Raw genomic sequence first — 20,999 nt, 5'->3', positions numbered from 1 at the left:
TGCCTCAAAAGATAGAGCCAACATTGTGAATAATGCAAATACCTATACAGAAACACGGAATTGTGCTTTATTTGCAAATAATTTGAGCATTACATCATAAACAATATTAATGCATACCCTTTCAGGCTGTGCAAACGTTCCAGCATTGCAAGGTGTCCTAGGATCCCACAGCTTGACAGTTTGATCCCAACTTCCCGTAACCATTACATTAACTTCTGGGCAGTATTCAACACAACGAATTGAAGCATCATGTGAACCCACAATTGTTTCTACAAAAAAGATAATAAGGCAAATTCTGGTTTATTTGAAAGCAAAAAAGCTGGTTATTTATCTTTCATAGGAGAGACTTCTTTATTGTCGTTACAACTGCCAGTGTCAACATCTGGGGGTACACCCTTCAAAAGGGCCATGCAAGTCTAAAATAGATTGCCCTTGTATTCCATCTCAGGTTACAATAGGACTCATTGCATCCATGTGACATGCAGGAAATGCTGATTTTTCATAAATACTTTTGCTATCTTGAGCTGCTGGATATTAAAAATTCATATTTTCATCCACAATTCATCCAGCCACCAATTAAGCAAATGAAAACCACCAAGACGTAAAGGTAACATCATCACGTAGAACAAAGCAGCTAGACAGAACTATAAAATGTGAACATAATGTAAAGACTTGGACTTCAAGGTTACAAACTTGGCCACAAACTGAAAACTGGAATCTCTCCAGTCCAAATGTTTATTGTATAAAGTATTCCTCTGATGTCAATCAGAGAATAATCAAATCTATTTGAAAAGGAATGAACTCGTGACCCTAGGCCACTTCACTGACATCAATAATATGGAGTGTCTACAGTGAAAACCAGGGGCAGGAGTGGAAAGAGGTTCAAACCAATCCAAGGGCTACTCTGAGATTACCCTCTTCCAAAACACAGTCCGCAAATCAACTGAAGTAATGGCTCTTCTCCACAAACCTAACTTTGTAAGTGTTTGCAATGCAATCCATCTTTGTCATACCAGGGTTTGCTTAAAGTCATGAGTTGCAGTTATATAATAGAAGTTGATCCACCCCTTAATTTTACTTTTCCCCCCTCAGCATTATAGGAATATGTCCCCCATTTTAATAACTCAACAGTTTTTGCAACCAACACAGGAGACATTAAAAAAGCTTGCCCATTAAGACAATAAAACATTATATCTTAACTTGCAAGAATACAAAGCAGACTTTTAAAGATTGTGAAATTAGATGTGTGTACTATTATCTTCTTCAATCTTTCAACACAAAAAAGTTGTCCATCACAAGATCACCAAATCTCTCCACACAAACAACGTACACTTCTAAACTGCAAATTGGAATCAGTAGCTACCGAATTCTAAATCAAAACAGTAAAAGGAACAGAGGCATTTAAAATGAAGAAGGATTTGGAACATGGAAATATAAACAGTCTTCACACGGGTTACGGAATCCAGAACAATGGAATAAACCTGAACAAATGTGACATAATTTTATAGAAGGTTGAGAAACTGCATAATACATGATCTGTTAGTTACTAAAACAGAGGCAATGCCAACATTTAGAAATAGGTTAGATGGGTGTTTGAGGGAAAGAAATAAAGCTATAATGGACAGATTGAGCAAACGATTAGGCCTACTGTTAGTAGGATAACACTAGCATGGACTGTTTAGGGCAAATGGAAATTAGAATAAAACATTAGGCTGCATTAAAAGAAACAAACAGGAAATACATTTATTTTTTTTTGTTTAATATAATTTGCTGTCAAACTTTTTTGACCAACAAAAGTCAGTCACACAATACAGAAACAGACCCTTCAGACAAACTCGCCCAGTTTTCCCAAACAAACCTAGTCCCATTTGCCTGTGTTTGGCCCATATCCCTCCAAATCTTTCCTATTTATACATCTGTCCAAACATCTTTTAAATGTTGTAACTATACCTGCATCTACCACTTCCTCTGGTAGTTCATTCCACATAGGAGTCATCAAGTTGAAAGGTTGCCCCCCAGGTCCCTTTTAAATATTTCTCCTCTCACCTTAAAAATATGCCTCCTGGTTTTGATCTCCCCGACCTTAAGGAAAATACCTTTACTATTCACTTTATCTATGCCCCCTCATGATTTTATAAACCGCTACCTATGCTCCAGTGAAAAAAGTCCCACCCTATGTAGCCTCTCCTTAAAATTCAAACCCTCCAGACCCAGCAACATTCTGGAAAAATCTTTTCTGCACCCTCTCCAAATTAATAATATCCTTCTGTGGCAAGGCAACCAGAAATGGAAACAGTACACCAGAAGTGGCCTCACAAATATCCAGTGCAACCTCAACATGACATCGCAACTCCTATAAATCAACACTCTGAACAATGATAATGTCTTCCTAACCATCCTGTCTACCTGGCAGTCTCTGATCGACAATATTGCCAGAGTCAGACCATTAACTGTACAAGTCCTGCCCTTGTTCATTTTACCAAAATGCAACACCTTACATTTATCTAAATTAAACTCCATCTGCCACTCCTCAGCCCGTTGGCCCAATTGATCAAGATGTTTTTGTAACCTTAGATAACCTGCTTCACTATCCATTATACCATTAATTTTGGCAGCATCCGCAAACTTAATAAGCATGCCTCCTAAATACTCATCCAAATCTTTTATACAATGACAAACAAAAGTGAACCCTACACCAATTCCTGTGGAACATCGCTGGTCACGGGCCTTCAGTTCAAAAGAAAACCCCCCACCACATCTCTTACTGTCAAGAGAGTTTTGTATCCAACCGGCAAGTTATCCCCGATTCCCACATGATCAAATTTTACTAAATCAGTCTACCATGCGGAACCTTGTCAAAGGCTTTACTAGAAAGTCAACTCAGGCAACAGGCTCCATAATCCCAATCACAACATGAAAGCATAATTTGCTTAAAAGGCTTTTCAAGAACATCATGTAACTCCTTAACAGCATTTATTATAAGCATTTCTCACCCTGGTCTGTATTTAAATCCCGCATTTTCAGTGAAAGGTCCAACCCGCCACTCCATGAATGCGTTGGATCCTAGTTACAGGGGTAGAGGGAATGATGGTATTGAGAAAAATTAAACACTTTGTGCTCAACATAATTTGGTACACTGATGAAACCAATATTGATCCCACATTTACCAAACTGAAAAAGAATAAGCATAAATGTTCTAAGATTTCCCAGCACTTTTAAAAAAGGTTTAAAAGAAACACACCTTTTTGCCTCTAGACAAAATGAAAATCATAAGCGATCATAATCGGCATTTCACCCTTCAAAATTAAAATTGTCTAACTTATAAAGTGAGTAATACCAACAAACATAATAAGTACTGAAATAGTATGCCAGGTATAACAGTGTTTCACTGTTTGCCGACAAGCTATAAAATAGTTTGCAATTTCAACATTATCTATCCCACGTTAGAGGCTAGGATTTAGGAACCAGGCCAGAGTCTCAGAATAAAGGCCTGATTACTCAATATCTCAGCTGTAAATAATTTCTTTGAAAGGGTCGTGAATCTTTGAAATTATTTACAGAGAAATTGAAGAATAAGGGCACAGTGCAGCAAGAAGAGTTGAGATGCAGACTTGGCAGTACAGGTTCCTTTTTTTAAAAAATGTTCTCTAAAATTGGTCCTGCCCGTGTTCTACCTTATGTAAACTAGGTACATAACCCTTAGGATTATCAAAAAGCACAGGTTTGTCAAATCTGCTGACAAATGTGCAGATCAATTGACAAACAATGCAGTAAAATAATCGAAGAAGGATCAAGAGTACCTTTTCTATTGCAAAGAGCAAATGACATTTAATATTGCTAAATGTAAATAGTTTACACAGCTGTTTTAGTCATTTTTCAGTGCACATTTTTGGTTTATAATGTATGATGATCAGGGTAAGAGCTGACAATACTTAAGTGCTGGCATTGAATGCAAGTATTTAAAAATTAGCAAAAATGCAGACCACAAATACTGAAATTATACTAAAAAAAAATCTCTCCACAGCATTAGTCAGACCCCCTAAAAAAATATTGCACACAATTACAGTGACTTTATAAACACAGACATGCACTTCTCTTCAGGAGTGCAAACACACATTGTGTAGCTGTCACAAATGATCTGGCAAGTCCTGGATCAAAAGGTTTAAAAATAGTCAAAAAAGATGGCAATGAATACCCTCATACTAAAAGAATAATGAATGATCTGGGGGAGAAAGTAACCTAATGTTACAAGATTAAGGGAATCACACAAAAGAAACAAAAATGGCAAATAAAAGGAATGAGAGAAACAAGAATAAATTAGAAAGCAAGTGAAATAAAATAAGTTTATCAAATTGGGAGCTTTCAGTTTAAAGATTAATACAAAAACAATAAATTAAATTGTAGTACTCAAGATATACAAAATTGCTTTGTGGAGTATGGTATATTAATAGAAACAGCTTAGGTTCAGGCTGATATCAGAGATATTTGACAGTGGACTCTTATTGGTAGTATTATACAGCTATCCAAGGTTATTGCTACCAGATAAAACATTTTTCAAACATTCTAGGTTAGCAAAACTCAGCAGTAAAATAAATCTCTTCTCACATGAAAAGCGCAGTCCAGGACAGCTGCTGAATGCTGGTACTTGAGGCGCATGTTATTTGATGTGATATCATACAAACGGACAGTACAATCCCAGGATGATACCAGTAGGAACTGGGAGGTGTTCGGACTGAACTTAATGGCAGAGATACCATCTTCAGGACACTGGTTCAGTTTGAATTCATTTGATCCAGTCATCTGGAAATAAGCAACATAATATTTCAGTCATGTTAGTTCTGATTATCAAACTTCAAACCAAGATCAAAGAAACAGTGGAGAAGATTAATTTATTACAACCATCAGTAATGATCATAACTGGTTTAATGTAAATAGCACTTAAATACTCGGTCGGTGGGGGGGGGGGGGGGGGGGGGGGGGAGGGAGGGGTGGTGGTAGGAAGAGATAGCAAGGATAACGTAAGCAATTTCTTTAATCAATACACCAGAGCTTTTTGTGTTCTCTCCAATTGTTTTCAACTACAAGGCCTACATAGCTTTCTTTCCCTTAAAGGGGAAGACTTGATCATAGGAAAGGCAACCTCAGTAATAAGAATGACCAGAAGAATAAAATGGGTCACCTTTCTTCCAGAAATATGGCCAAATGCAGGCAAATAGAACTAGTTTAGTTTGGGAAACCTGCTCAGCACAGATGATTCAGACCAAAGGGTCTGTTTGCTTGCTGTATGACTCTAAATTAGAGCTTTATAAAAATGTCTCCTTCACATACTAACCAAATGGTGTCAGAACACAAGTGAAAATAAAAGCTGAATCATGTATAATAAATTATCAAATCAAAAAACGAAATTGTCAATATCTTGTGAAAATGCACAATACAGGCACTATTCGTATCTGCCAAACGCAGTTGTTTTAATAGCATTAACTTAGTTAAATATCTATAACTTTGGACCTCAGGGTATCCTAGAAAACGGCAATATCAATTGCCTCATGTCAAACATCAACAAAGCTGTGGACTTGAGCTAATGGCCAACTTTTGCACTAAAAATTCTTAGTGATGAATCCTGTCTATAACAGGTTATTCAGGCAAACCACTCAGAAGTGGATAAAATACAACTTTATTCTTCAAGCTACATAAAACTTTAGTATCTTTTTTAGATCTGCTCTGGAAGTAAATTTCATTGTGCCTGTCCTGTGCTTTGTCATAGTGACAATATTTAAAACTGGTAACACGAGTGACAGAAGCAAATCATAATGAAGCACTTAGTACTAAAATAGTAGTAATTGAATATATAGCCCTAAAAGCATGTAGATACTTTCCTGATTAAAAAAAAAACATAAATTGGTTTTAACTATAAATATATGTTTAAAGAAAGGCTTTGTGTTCATCAGCAAACATAACCCCGAGTTGCAATTTACTTGCCATTTAACTCTCCAGTTCCCCTGGGTTGTTCCATAACAGGCCAACTATACTGTTTCGATGAGGTTCAGTGTAAACTTAAGGGTCATAATCCTTTGATTAGGTATCTTTCAAGGTTTAAACCTACACCTCTATTTCCATTTACTCTTCCACACTAGGTGATGGCTAGAGAGAACAGCTGTATAGAAGTTGTGGAACTGGGTGAATGCACGTACACCTGTTGATGGGATGGTATGCATTTTAGGTCTGCTGACCTTTCCAAGGTCTGGCAAGTATCTACAGCTCAACTATTATGTTTTTACGTTTCAGCATTTCTTTCCATATAATGCCCATTATTGACTCCTTTTGTCAGGGATCTTTGCCCCTTTCATAATTTAGTTACATAAGCAGTGCTAGGATTAGTATGTATAATTTGCACTCATTTTAATGATGTTGTAAAGAGCTTTTTAATAAGCTATTTCTATTGAGAAAAAATAGATTTTAATATCACAAGTACAAAACAATGCAATTCAAAACAGTACAAATATCAACCCAAAAAAATCCCCAACACACCCTCCTGTACAAAAGTTAAAAAAACCTAAACTTGCTATCTAACTAACTAAATAGATAAATACCAACAAACAAATAAATAGCAATAACTCAGCCTAGCCAAACAAAACACTCATACATTCACAGTTCATCCTCCCTGGACACTGAACTTGTGAAACACTATCATTACGGCTATATAAAAGCCCTTAATCGTGTGACAGATAAATCTGTGCCCAGGTATTGCAAAAAAGGGCTGCCAAGCCTTGTAAAAATTCAGTTTTGTGCTGTACCATATTGGTGAGAAAATCCAGGGGAATATGCTCCATAATAATCTCCTGCCAACCCAACAAGTCTGGGAGTTTTTTGAATATCCAACCGAACAAGATATTCTTTCTTGCACAGAACTTGAGAAAAGATTTTTCTTATGCACGTCTGCAGGAAATACAGTGGGTAGTTCCAAAAGGAGAGAGATAGGGTCCTTCTGCACCCTTACACCCAAAAGCCTCTCCATTGCGCCCGTCACAGCACTCCAATATGTTTGAAGCCTATCACAAAACCAAAGACAATGGGTAAGAGTGCCCATGCAGACCTTGCACTACGGACCTGCCGAAGATACCTCTGGTTTAAATTTTGACAAAACGGTCTGGAGCCAAGTGGATCCTGTGGAGAATCTTCAACGATAAAACACGGGTCCTATTGCAAATTGATATCTTCCTTGTATTCTCCCAAATATCCTCCCATGCCTTTGAGGAAATTTCAACACCCAGCTCTCTTTTCCACATCTTGCAGAGCAGATCAGACTCATCTGAGGTGGCACCCCCCAATTGATGATATAAAGTACTGACAGAGAGTGTACTCTTAGCCCTTAGCACCCCCCTCTCCATGTCAGATTTGCAGGGGTCAAAAACGTGGTCTTTTTTTGAATAAAATCCCTAACTTGAAAAAAACAGGTCTCTATTAAATAACTTGTACTCCCATACTAACTGAACGAAGGACATCATTACGTCTCCTTCAAATAAATCGCCCGTGCAAGAAACACCCCTAGCTGCCCACATTTAAATCCTGAATCTACCATACACGGTTGAAAACCCGGCAAATCGACTAAAGGTGTAAACAAAGATGTTTTGCCAATTTTGCTTTCCCTCTGCCAAATTGTCCTCCATGCTTTAACAGTATTGATGACTACTGGGTTATGGCAATATTCCCTAACTGTCCTCGTCTTGTCCAAAAACAGCAAACTGGTAAGGGGGCACCTTGCCTGGGAGGCTTCGATATCTAGCCATATTGAAAGAGGATCCCCACAAACCCAATCACTCACGTCGGTCAAAAATGAGCTAATTGGTCATTTTTAGTGTCTGGAAGGTCCACTCCCCACCGATCTGTGAGGCAATTGCAGCTTGGTTAATTTAATGAGGGGCTGCTTACGATGCCAAATAAAGGAGCTGAACTAGCCGTTCAGTCTCCTGAGTGTTTACTTACTGAAAATCAGGGGGAGCATCAGTATAGGGTATAGCAAATGAGGGAGAATATTCATCTTAATGAGCGTTATCCAACCCAACCGCGAGACTGGAAGTGCCTCCCATCTTTGAAGATCTGGTTTAATTTTTCCAAATAATTGAACAAAATTGGCTTTAAACAGCCAATCCAGAACTGGAGTAATGAATATGCCCAAATACACAAAACACCCACTGTGACCACCTAAATGGGAATCTATAGTCACCCTCAAGAGCCAGCTCCTTCGTAAGACCACCTATAGGCATACCTCTGATTTAGCTAAATTAATCTTATACCCTGAAAAAGCACGAAACACGTGAATGCATTGTATCAGGTGAGGCACCGAAACTGTTGGATTTGTCAAAAAAAAAATTAGGACATCGTCTGCATCAGGCCTGACAGTATACTTATAAATTCCTTATAGAATTCACTGGGAAGTCCATCAGGACTGGGTGCCTTTCCACTCTGAAGCTGCCTCACAGCTTCCTGCACTTCTTGCTCTGATAATGGGGCTTTGAGAAAGGACTGTTGTTCGGGAGCCACACCCAGGAGCTTCAGATCTCTAAAAACAAATTCCATTTTGGCGTGCCCCTCCTCACAATCCTCAGATTGGTAAAACATTAATCTCCTTAGAATCACGTTTGGTTTCCAGACTCCTCCCTAATCGCTGTAATGGTTTGTGGGGCACTCCACTTTCTGGCAAGGTATGCTACATATTTGCCTGACTTGTCCCCATGTTCGTATAACCTTTGCTTTGCAAAAGCCAGCTCCTTCTTTGCTGTCTGTGTGAGCACGGAATTTAGTGCAGACCACAGTGCCGTAATCCTCTGTAGTTTGACCAATGAGGGTCTGTCAAAGTAGGCCTTCTCGGCTACCTTCAACCAGGCTTCAAGGAGACGTTGCTGCTCATCCATCTGATGCTTCCTACTGGTGGAATATGAAATAATTAACCCCCATAGCATAGACTTTGGCAGTTTCCTAGAGGACGGATGAGCTATCAACCGAGCCTATGTTGATGTCTAGGAACGCCCGAAATTCCCTAGAGAAATACTTCACAAACTTACTATCCATTAGAATAAAGGGATCCATTCGCCAGTACCTTGAACCCACTGTAACGTCCTTAGTCTTAACTATAACGGGCGGCACGGTGGCACAGTGGTCAGCACTGCTGCCACACAGTGCCAAAGACCCAGGTTCAATTTCCGCCTTGGGCAACTGTCTGTGTGGAGTTTGCACATTCTCCCAGTGCCTGCGTGGGTTTCCTCTGGGTGCTGAGGTTTCCTCCCACAGTCCAAAGATGTACAGGTTAAGTGAATTGGCCATGCTAAATTGCCCGTAGTGTTAGATGAAGGGGTAAATCTAAGGGAATGGGTCTGGGTGGGTTGCTGTTCGGAGGGTCGGTGTGGACTTGTTGGGCCAAAGGGCCTGTTTCCACACTAAGTAATCTAATCTAATCATAAGGTACACTGGAGCATGATTACAGATGGTAATATTACCAATCGTAAAAGATGCCACCAGATCCAGGGTTACTGCAGGGATCAGAAGAAAAAAAACTGATGGAGACACCTCCAGACGTCCACCAACCCTAATTCCCCACACAGACCCACTAGCCGTTTAGTTTGTACAGAAGAGTATCGAGGGACCTTTGAGCAACCTGTCTACTGTAAGATCCATGAGACAGTTAAAATCTCCCCTTATAATGATGTGCCGGGACTTGAGACTTATCAATTTAGAAAAAGCATCTTCCAAAAATTTAAGGGGATGAGATGGAGGACATAAACCTTTAAAACAAGACTTTAAGAATTACAAACCTCCCAGATGTGTCTTTAACACATTCCAACAATTTAAATGGGAGATTTTTCCTAACCAATATGGCCACTCCCCTACTTGTGGTACTAAAATGATGAAAAATAAACTCAGTCAAAGCCATTCTGCTGTAATTTCAGATGCTCCTTGTCATCTAAATGTGTTTCCTGTAACAAAGCAATATCCACCATCTCCTTTCTAAGGCTCAAGAGTACCTTCTTCCTCTTAATTGGTGAGTGACTTCCCTTGATATTCCAGGTACACCATTTAATCAAATCATTTGCCATAATTTTTTGCAATTACATTTAAATTTCAGAGAGGAGGATCCTGAACCACAAACTGCTGAACCTTAGTGTCACATGATCAACCAAATATAAAAACTACATAAACTAAAACCACTACATTTAACAAACCTGCAAAATTATTAAAAATAAAAAACAAAAACGAAAAAACCTGACCAACATATGAAGTCCCAACAGCGCTGAGTTGAGGAACTTACCCCTGCCCGGAGGGGGCAACTACCCATCCCGAACTGCCCATAAGTAGGCATCTGACCTTCCCAATCACCTTCACTTCTCCCAGCTAGAGTCGCACCGCAAACACAAGCCAAAAAGAATAAACACCCCATAGAATATCGATATGAGTAAAAAAAATTATATAATATTTAAAAAGGGGGAAATAAATACCCCACCCATCCCTTGGTATATCCTAACTTAGAAATTGAAAATGTAAATCTTAACCACCACCAGACATAATTTCAACCAAATTATCATCAATAGAGGAAAAAAAGGAAAAATAAAGCTCCAACCAATTTCCTCTGTTTCTTTTACAAAGTGAAAAACGCATACCCAAACAACACTATTTATACATACTACAATTGTTCAAATTAGGTTAGTTTGTTCACAAAGTCTCTTGCCTTTTCCAATGTGTCAGAGATGCACAGATCCATCCAAGGTGATCCGAAGCACTACCAGGTATCTCAGGGAGTACTGAATCCCAAGCTCCCTCAGTCTCCTCTTGACACCATTGCAAGATTTGCGTTTCTGGATCACCGCCGCTGAAAAGCCCTGAAAAAACATGATCTTAGAACCCTCGTAAATCAGGGCCTTCAGATCCTTCCCCTGGATTCTGGGAGCCTCCATGACTCTCTGCTTATCCCGGTAATGATGGAACCGCACCAGGAGAGGACGAGGACGTTGACCCAGACCCGATGAGCCCTCTCTATCTTCAATCCTCTCATGCCAGCCTCCAAGTCAAGGAATTTCAGAAGCCAATCCTCAACAAATTCCGCAGGCCACTCACCTTCCTTACCATCAGGCAGACCAATGATCTGAATGTTTTTTCTCCTGCCCGTTTTCAAGATGGTCCACTTGCTCACGCAAATTACGGAATTGCGTCTTCAGAGCTTGGATCTCATCCTTGGATGAGCTGGTATCAACTCCCACCACTGCGACCCTGTGCTCCACCTCATCCGTCCTCTTCTCCAGGTCTCCTAGCTGCTGCTCATGCTTCTGCAGCATGAGAGATATTGGAGACAGTTTTTCTTCAATCTGCTTCCCAGGCATCTCAGGAGTCACTAATAACCATGGATGAGGTGCTAGAAGACTGGAGGGTGGCTAACGTAATGCCATTGTCTAAGAAAGGCGGTAAGGAAAAGCCAGTGAACAATAGACTGGAGAGCCTGGAGCAAATGCTGAGGAGTAACCTCATAGAAGTTTATAAAATTATGAGGGACATGGATAATGATAAATAGACAAGATCTTTTCCTTGGGGTAGGGGAGTCCACAACTAGAGGGCATAGGTTTGGAGCGAGAGGGCAAAGACATAAAAGCAACCTAATGTGCAACTTTTTCACACAGAGGGTGGTGTGTGTATGGAATGAGCGACCACAGGCCGGCACAACTGCAACATTTAAAAGCCATCTGGATGGGTATATGAATAGCAAGTCTTTAAAGGGATATGGGCCAAGTGCTGACAAATGTGACTAATTAGTTTGGGATATCTGTTCAGCATGGACAAGTTGAACTGAAGCATCTGTTTCCGTACTGTACATCTCTCTGACTCTTACTGAACATTTGAAAAAGTGACAAAGCAGAGTGATGAAGGCAGAGCAGTAGATGTTGCCCACACAAATTTCAGCAAGACATTCGACGAAGTCCAACATGGTAGACTGGTTAACAAGGTTAGACCACATGGAATCCAATGGATGCCAAGTCAATTAGATACAAAATTGACTTGAGACAGACAGCGAAGCTAAACGGTTATTTTTCAGACTAGTGGCCTGTGACCAATGGTGTGGCAAAAGGAGCGGTACTGGGCCTATAGCTTTTCATCATTAATATAGATGATTTGGATGTAGATATAGGAAGTATAGTTAGTAAGTTTGCAAATGACACCAAAACTAGTCATGTAATGGACACCGAAGGAGGTTATCTTGGATTACACCAGGACCTTGATCAGATGGGCCAAGTAGTTTAATTTAGATAAATGTGAGGTGTTGCATTTTGGTAAGGCAAACCACAGCTGGTAGAACTGGTAGTGTTGCCAGACAAAGAGACCTAATGGTGCAAGTGCACCATTCCTTGAAAGGGATGTTGCAGGTAGACAGGGTAAAGGAGGAGGGCAGTGCATTGAGTATAGGAGCGATGTCATGTTGTGGCTGTACTGGACACTGGTTAGACCACTTTTAAAGTATTGCATTCAATTCTGGAAAGGCATTGTTAAACTTTTGAAAAGGCTTGGAAAAGACTTACGAGGATTGAAAGGTTGAGCTATAGGGAAAGGCTGAATTGTCTGGCTTTTTCCCCTGAAGCGTGGGAGGCTGAGAGGTGACCTGATGGAGATTTATAAAATCATGAAGGGCACGGATAGGACAAATAGACAAGGTTGGTCCCCCTCCCCTTCCCAACCCAGGGTAGGCCAGTCTATAACTAGGAGGCATAGGTTTAAGGTCAGAAGGGAATGATTTAAAAGGGAACCTTTTCACACAGATGATGGTTCATGTATTCAACAAAATGCCAGAGGAAGGGGTTATTTAAATTACAACATTTAAAAAAGCATCTGTTGGATGGATACATAAATAGGAAAGATTTTGGGATATGGGTCAAATGCTGGGAAACAAGACCAGATAAGTTTAGGATATCTGGTCAGCATGGATGAACCAAAGGATCTGTTTCCATACTGTATAACTCTACCTACACTCCACTATATCACAGACTTTCACACAAAATAATTTATGCGCAAAACACCTGGTTTTGGACTACTTTGTCTTTAAGCTGTTCATTAAAGAAGCCAGTTACCCCCATTTGTGTGTGTTTTTTTGGTACCAAAACATCATGACACTCTATACAAGATTCCCTACCCATAATGATCACTACACCATAAGGTTGCTATTTCCCATAGCATATCTGCTTTAAATTCCTGCAGACATGCCAGATATTGCTGAAGTAAGTAATAAGCACAATATCCTGTTCATCACCCTACCAAATACCAATTGTTCTATCATCCATAATAATGTATTGTTGAAACACTTGTTCTAATGCATTCTGAGACAGCATCCCACCCACCATGCTATGCAAAACTGATACTCAGTACATCCCACAAGCTCCACTCAAAAACCACCCACCCTTATTAATCTACAAAGTCTTTAAAGGGACAACACACCCAATATAAATCCCTCATCCCTGTTCAAATTTCATAATCTCTCATCATCTCTCCAGATTCACACACCCCTCCAAAGTTTGCATTTCCACCGTTGTAGTAAATTGTACATTTCCCTCTTCCATAAGGAATGATCTTTCAACAAAAAGGTTGAACTTTGTTTAAAAAAAGTTCTCCCACTTACAAATATGTTGCAGTAGACAGTCCAGCTGACAAACAAGACAGCATGTTATTTCCAGAAAGAACATGTGCCCGGGTCAAAACACTGGTGCCCCTTGTTGCTCTTCTACCACTGACACCATTTTGATTATGGGCAGTTAGAATCTCTGGCTGTTAGTGGCACAACAGAAACAAGGGGCAACCTGCCATTGTTAATTATACATTTCTATTTATGTAAGTTATCAAAGCAGTAGCGAAGGAATTAGCCATACAAGCGTCAAATACTAGTTGAAGGAATTTTAAACATTGCGTGAAAAATCTAATGAAGGAGTTATTGTTTGCAAAAGGCCACAATATTTGGAAACTAGAATTGGACTATAGCCGATCAACAAGATGGCCGCCATGTCAACCTGATGTGAATGCCGGCGCTCAATCTCAAAACCCAGATCCCCTTCATTTCGCTGGCCTTTGACTTGGCAGAAATTGGATATCGATGTAACGATACTTTCCCTTCCCCCCCGAAGCCAGAAAACTAGGGCGAACAGACAGGAAAATTGAGCCGTGTGCGGCAGTTCAGGCCTAGTGGTTACGGCGCCGGCGGCCTCCAGCACAATCAACGCCGGAGATGTGATGGAGAGAGACGGGGCCAGCCATGCAGCCGCGCACTATGTGAACAACCGGCCTACAACTTCGCGTTTCCCACCCCCCCTACCTTCTCGTCCTCTCTATTTTGGACCTGAACTCGAACCGCCGTTGATTTCACTCGGATTGTTCCAGAAGGCGCTGCCGCTGTACCCGTCCTGGCCGCTCCTAATCCTTTCTCCTGATTGGTCGGTTTGAACACGGACCGTTTTGGCGCCTATTTGCCTGGCGGATGTGATGTTAGGGCGTCTGGTCACGTGATTCCCTATGCCCAGGTCAGTTCCTTAAAGCTGCAATATCCCAACTTCAACTTGAACGAGGAACATTTAAACACAAGGACATTTTTTAAATCAACGACGGAAAGGTCCTATAAAGGAACTATAAATTTTAAAATATATTGTTGGATTTCTTTAGGGCAAAGCATACAACATTGTGACGTTGTGCAGCAACTTTGGAGAAATGCAACAGTTCAAATACTTTGAAAACATAGTATTCATAAACATACAATATTAATGTCAATGTTAAAATTTTGTAACTTACTACATGCTATTTTATTTTCAATCACGAAGGAAGTAACCCTTACTTTTTTAATGGGAATGCAATATTGTAACGTGTATGCATAGAGATTATACCGAGTGTATCGCTAGTAAATAGCACGCAACCGTAATGATTTTACCTTCCTGAATGTTATCCAGATAATCAATACTTTGAGTTAATCTACATTTATTATCAATGCATGTTCTTAAAGCTTATTGACGCTCTTCATAAGATAGACATATACGTTTGAATTTATGTGGTTAACTTTCAATACATGTACTTCATTTTCTATAATTCAATGTTTTTGTTAATATTGCAAACCAATGTATTTGGAGTACCTGTTGTTATTGCTGTAAACGTAATTGCGGCCTTCTCAAAAATGATCCAACGAATTAATACGACTGAAGATTTTGGAATTGTTTTCAATTGGTCATAATGGTTTTCTTGATGAAACACGCCCATTCTATCTTTCAAAGCATTGTTTAAATTTGTCACGTTTGAGGATTGTATCAGTTCTGTTTGAACTTTTTTGTTTAAATGCCTATAATGCGATACAAAGATGTCCCAATATACTGTATTTAAGTCGCGTTTGATTCTAGCGAAGACCTCACTTTCGTTGTGTACTCATTCACGTACACGCAAGTACAACATACATTATATTGAGTAATATTGTACAATGGAAAATTTGAAACTATCTTCCTGCTGTCACACATCATGTTGATGAGCTGTTACTATTTCTAAAATAAGTTTTTGTTAAATTAAAATGATAGATTAGCAGGTGCTTTCTGTTTTCGGAAACTGTAAATTCGCTGTCTAATATTCTATCCTATCGTTCAAGCGCAAGTTAGACCTTGTCTTGACTGCCTTGTTATGCAATATGTTTATAACAATAACATTAAAAAATCCATATGCACCTTTCAAATAAAAGAACCGCTTGTTATTTCAATTAAAATTCAATTGAGTAAAAATATAACCAAAGTGCCCTTTTCATAATGAAGGTGAATATTCAATTTGGTAAAAAGCAATAGAACATAGTATTGCAATCTTGAGAACGGGTAATTAAATGACAAACGATAAATATTATCGTAATTTGTTGTATGCTGATCGACAACAGAACTTGTTGCAAAAAGATATGGAGTTTCAAACTGGGTATAAGCATCTCATTTACGAATCATGTACGTTGATCAGCAATTTCAACAATATTTGAAAATAATGATCATTCATCTTAGAAACGTCTTAGTAATGTAAAATGCTTATTTTCGCCAAGGAGAAATGTGAATGTATGTTTTACAAAGTGGCGCATGACCGTAATAAAAATACACATAAAACAAGTGAAAGTTTCTCCTCCAGATTTTCTTAATTATTTGTTGCATCCAAAATGTATTAATGTGTCGAAATTATTATAATAAATGTATTAAATTTAAATGTTAAGAGACGCACTACGCTAATTTGTCGATGATAAATGTAATTATCAGTCACGAGCCTCAGTCTCCATAGTTAGTTCAAAACTTCAGTCTTGGCTCTTTTCTATTATTTAAGATTGTCATTCTGTTGCAGTGAATAATGTTTAACATTTTTGTTAACATTTTTGAAACTGAGTTTAATAGAATGAAAAGGTGTCTTTATAAATTATTTAAAATAAAAAAAATTGCCTCTCAACATTTTGTGAACACCCTGGATTAATCTTACCTTTACCCAATGTACTATCCTGAACCGAAACTTACTCAAAGGTACTGAATTTAAGAATAGGAAAATATCTGAAGTATCCATATTTGGACGGTGTTATTGTATTACTTTTATGTTTCAGGTTTATGTATTAATTTTGTCATACAAATTATAAGATTTGAAAGTACTGCTTGTGAAAACTCCGAGCTATAACCTTTTGCTCACGATCTTTCAGGCTCAGCTAAGTCAAAAACATATTGCTTTGGAAATACAACTTTCCCGTAACAGTGCACATAACATTTAAGATATGTTTTCTCTTTCAGATTTTCAATGTATTAATATACCGCAACCTTAATTGTGTTTGACAACGAATATACATTTGTCTGAATTTCCTGTTGTAAATAACATTATGCCAGACTTTTTTGGTGAGTGAACCAAGTCTCAGTGTAAACGAAAATGCATGAATATTATTTCTCCTGTGTCATTGTTGCCTATTCATTGCTTTTGTCAAAAATTCTATTATGTCACAATGAATTCCTATAATCAAAGTCCATCAATACCATCAGCTCGGAAGTATATAGTGTGGTTCCCTGTTAGGCATGAAGAAATGTTCTTAAAACCCGGACTGTACATTTTTCGTCATGTGTGTTTTTCATATTTTGATCGTGACGTTCATATTAACGTTTTTATCATATTGCGCCCGTCTGTAATTTTAAGTGTCTGATTTTCAAATAAATACTGCAAATAATCCATATATACACTGTATATTTAATACAATTTATAGAGAAGCACATTGTCTTTATAATTATGCAAGTGGCTGCATATAAGAAAGATATATTTTAAACAGATACGGATATTATATAAATATACAATTTAATTGTTAAACAATTATAAAGAGACGTGGAGCAGAAAATGTCAGTATTCGATTTTGTTGTAGAGATTGTAGAAGGGAAGAGCTGTAAGATTGTTGCCTGGGTAGTACAAAGGAGCTGGGAATGCAATTGATCTGGGGACTGGAACCCTCAAAAGGGAATTGTCTCTGAAAACGAGAGGCATTCCGACCAGAGTCTGCGCTGACGCGTGGGCCATGTTGGCTGCCTCGAGTTCTGCTGAGAGCTGTCGCTTCCACTTGTTCCTGCGGTTCTGGAACCAGGTTTTGACCTGGGTCTCTGTAAGCTGGAGGCTAGTAGCGAGGCAGGCTCTTTCCGAGCTGCTAAGGTAACGCTTCATGTCGAAGGTGGATTCTAGTTGGTAGACTTGGCTGCGAGAGAAAACAGTGCGAGTTTTCTTCTTGGTCGGATTCCCTTGTCTGTCTCCCTCTCTCTGTCTGTCTGTTGATGTCTGCATGCAATTTTTCTCTTTCTCTTCCTTGTAAACCTGACCATCTTGCGACAGGTACTGCTGCTGCCTTCTCTCTGCACTTTCCTGGCCAGCGGTGCCAACTCCTTTAGTATTACCTAAAAATCAAAAACAAATGGCATTTCTCAGATACATTCTTTGTAATCCTCATCTTTTCGCTATACCTATACCTCTAAATGAAAAGAAAATTCACTCGCACTGTCTATGCGGCCATTGACAACATATTGACTCTGAATTATAACACATCTCCACGACTATTTATTGAAATCAAATTTAACACAGTTTATTGCAATGGAAATTAGGCAATGCGCTTCGTGGTCATATTTAGCTGAGCGTTTACAAAGCCAGATGAACCGAGCCAAACAGCGGCAATTTGCAAGACTGACAGTAAATATAGGTGGGACATGTTTGGGGTTCTTTGCTAATTCATTGCCGAGATAGCTAGAGAATTAGAAACGTGTTTTCTTATCACCAAGTGTTAAATAAAGTTCATTCTTTTTTGACACTTTGTATAATTAAAGGGAGTTCCTCATATGAAGCTTCCAGGGAGTGACGCATGTCATACGCTCCAGAATGAAGGAGAATTTTAAAAAGTGAATTCTGTATCAGTCCATTATTCTGGCCGCATAGACAGTGCGAGTGAATTTTCTTTTCATTGTCTCTTACCTGGGTTCCAGTCACCATGTAACTGTTAAAGTTCATTCCCTGTATTCTATTTACTGAATGACCCTGTTATTTTGTGCAATTTAGGTGTGGAAAACAAATTGAGTGAATGTTTTCTGTCCGCAGTAAAATGTGAAATCCCTTTACGTTTGCAAAATGCAGCTTCACCGACTAAATCCCATCCCAAATATAAACAGTCGGCTGATGGTATCTGATCTGCCCAGAGTTTCCAGCATTTTCACTTTTTAATGTAAGAGTCACTGTTGACGTGGCCGATAATACTGGTGCCTGCTTGGACGTTAGCGATAATCGTGCAAGAGACAAATATATACCATATAGGAAACTATATAAGAGAGCGCTATAAACAAAATCAAATTCAAGGGGCAAAGGCATTGTATCTCTCAAACAAAATTATTTTTTCAAAGCTATTCGCCGAAAGAAGTTGAAGGTAATGATGCACCGTAAATATAAAGATTCTTGCTTCACTTACTCACACAAGTGTAGCTGATAGTCTGGTGTCTGCGACAGGGCTCTGTGGGGCCAGAGTCAGAACAGAAGCAGGCGAGGTCTTTGTATCCTTCCTCGGTTAACTCTTCGTCCGAGGAGTCGGACAAACAGCGCTTCCTCGCATTTACCTTTGCATTGTCATTGCAACCTGTGCGTTCTTCCTCCGACGAGGTCCCAAGTATGGACTGTATCGTAAAGCTGGAGATCGGGGCAGGGGAACACTTTGTGATGTCGTCTTTGTTGCTCATTCTGCGTTCATGAAAAAAGGAAAGAAACTTACTTACAATCGCTTGTAGGAGTGTGAGGCGCCGTAAATTGTTGTGGCTTTGTTCTGCAGTCGTTTTCCCTGAGCATGCACGAGCTGAATGCATTCTCGGCGTCCCGTAAACCTGTATTGATCTGCTGCCGAGGCAGTGGCGTTGGCTGATTTGCATGTAGGTTTGAGTTGCTGCAGCCAATCAAAAACAGCAGTCAGTCCCGGAAATTTTTGAACTTTACACAAGCTGAGGGATGATTAGGTTAAGCCAAGAATTTGATTGATTGTTGATGTTTTGAGATGGTAAAAACATTCTTGCTTTGAAGAAAGATGATGCAATCCTATGTGACAATAGATACTGCCCCAATAGGCGCACGTGGTGACTCTGATGTGTTTAAAGTTTTACTGACCTAAAGGCTGCAGTACAGGTCAATGTGACTGGCCAGATCCTCGCCTCAGAGAAAACTATTTATTACTCCTTGAAAATCAGAACTGAGGCTACTCACAGTTGCAGGCTTAAAAAGATTGGTGGTTTCAGTTAGTAAATGGCTTGTACCTAAGGTTCTGGGGCGATGGTTAGGTAGGTAGTGGGTGTGGGCTGCCTAGTCGCGATGAAGCCGAATTTTCACAATCATGAAATGTTATTGGCGAATTTCAGGGTAAATACATTTCGCATGGGAAATTAACTCGCAAAATTCACGTTGTTTTTCTTTTTGAAAGATCCAGAAAATACCACAATGGTGAACACGTCTTCACCCCATTGAACCAAATTAGATCTGGCTTGATGCAAGCATTTCCGCTTTTATTTACAATGCAGTCGTGAGGATTGGTAGTGTGAGCAGTTACTTGACTGTGAGTGAAGCAGATTGTAACATCGTGTTCCAAGCGAATAAAAATCAAGTGGGGATATGTTGCAATGTGCAAACCACGAAACAATTATTTCTTAAAAATACAAATAAGATTGCAGTTGAGTTTTCATGTCACGTTTAATGGAGGGGGAGAGGAGGATCGTAATCTCATTTGAAGCCATTAATATTATAGTGGAAAATGGTGACAAATTCAACAAATAGCAAAATACATTCGGAATTTGAATTACCGTAGTCTGATTTCACGTCTAAGGTTGCAATTATGCTGTGGTTGCATATCGAGACCGTCACTTACTGACATTATGGATCAAATCAGGCTACCAGTCTGTGGAAGATAGAGTGGGTGGCCAATAGTCTTAAACCAGTAACAAACATTGATTGATTTTGGTTGATGATGATTTCTGATTGCTAAAGATGTGAATGGAACCTACTCTCATCTTATATCGTCCTTAACCGAAGGCTGAATAAGCTTGGTCATTTAGCGACGATCAAGTTTTGCGAAATAACTAAACATAACATTAGGGCAGTACTATTGAATGGGAAAATAGTGGGCAAGTTTGGTTGAGGTGGAGCCATTTAAACGTTACCAAAATCTGACTGCTGACTAAAGCGATCATTGTAAATTTGTTTCCCGGTCTGTCCAGTGATTTGGAGCTGGAAACAAGAGCCATCTAATATTGCACTCTAAGACTGGAGAACTGAAGGATGCTTATTTTCCCTTTATGGTGGGTTTGGCATAAGAGTTGCGTTAACGCACGGTTGAATTTATGAATAGTTGATTTTGTAGTTTTGACTGAAAACTAAGATTCAATGTGGTTAGAGGGTCAGGAACCAGGTACAACAATTAGATTGGATGCACATTTCGTGGCGTCAGGCAGCAT

General features: G+C 39.3%; 2 protein-coding genes across 4 annotated transcripts in view; both read right to left on the bottom strand.

The window, feature by feature from the left end:
• Positions 1-14,480, bottom strand: part of bub3 (BUB3 mitotic checkpoint protein) — a 36,265-nt gene extending 21,785 nt beyond the window's left edge. Inside the window, exons 1-4 of the mRNA XM_072557515.1 lie at positions 14,336-14,480; positions 4,606-4,800; positions 2,994-3,063; positions 118-269 (exon numbers count right to left, since the gene is read on the bottom strand). Coding sequence (XP_072413616.1) covers positions 118-269; positions 2,994-3,063; positions 4,606-4,800 — 417 coding nt within the window. The 5' untranslated portion in view covers positions 14,336-14,480. The remainder of the gene's footprint in view (positions 1-117; positions 270-2,993; positions 3,064-4,605; positions 4,801-14,335) is intronic.
• Positions 14,481-17,260: 2,780 nt separating this feature from the next.
• Positions 17,261-20,999, bottom strand: part of hmx2 (H6 family homeobox 2) — a 40,446-nt gene continuing 36,707 nt past the window's right edge. For 2 of the 3 annotated variants that reach the window (XM_072557513.1, XM_072557514.1), the window contains exons 2-3: positions 18,980-19,245; positions 17,261-17,924 (exon numbers count right to left, since the gene is read on the bottom strand). In XM_072557513.1, the coding sequence (XP_072413614.1) occupies positions 17,383-17,924; positions 18,980-19,245 (808 nt within the window). In that variant the 3' untranslated portion in view covers positions 17,261-17,382. Of the gene's footprint in view, positions 17,925-18,979; positions 19,527-20,999 lie in introns of those variants that run through there. The other variant, XM_072557512.1, reaches the window with a different exon arrangement.

This window comes from Chiloscyllium punctatum, chromosome 38, assembly GCF_047496795.1.
Source record: "Chiloscyllium punctatum isolate Juve2018m chromosome 38, sChiPun1.3, whole genome shotgun sequence".
Classification (NCBI taxonomy): Eukaryota; Metazoa; Chordata; class Chondrichthyes; order Orectolobiformes; family Hemiscylliidae; genus Chiloscyllium; species Chiloscyllium punctatum.
Note: the sequence above shows the minus strand (reverse complement) of the source record. Positions and strands in the feature narration are given on the sequence as shown.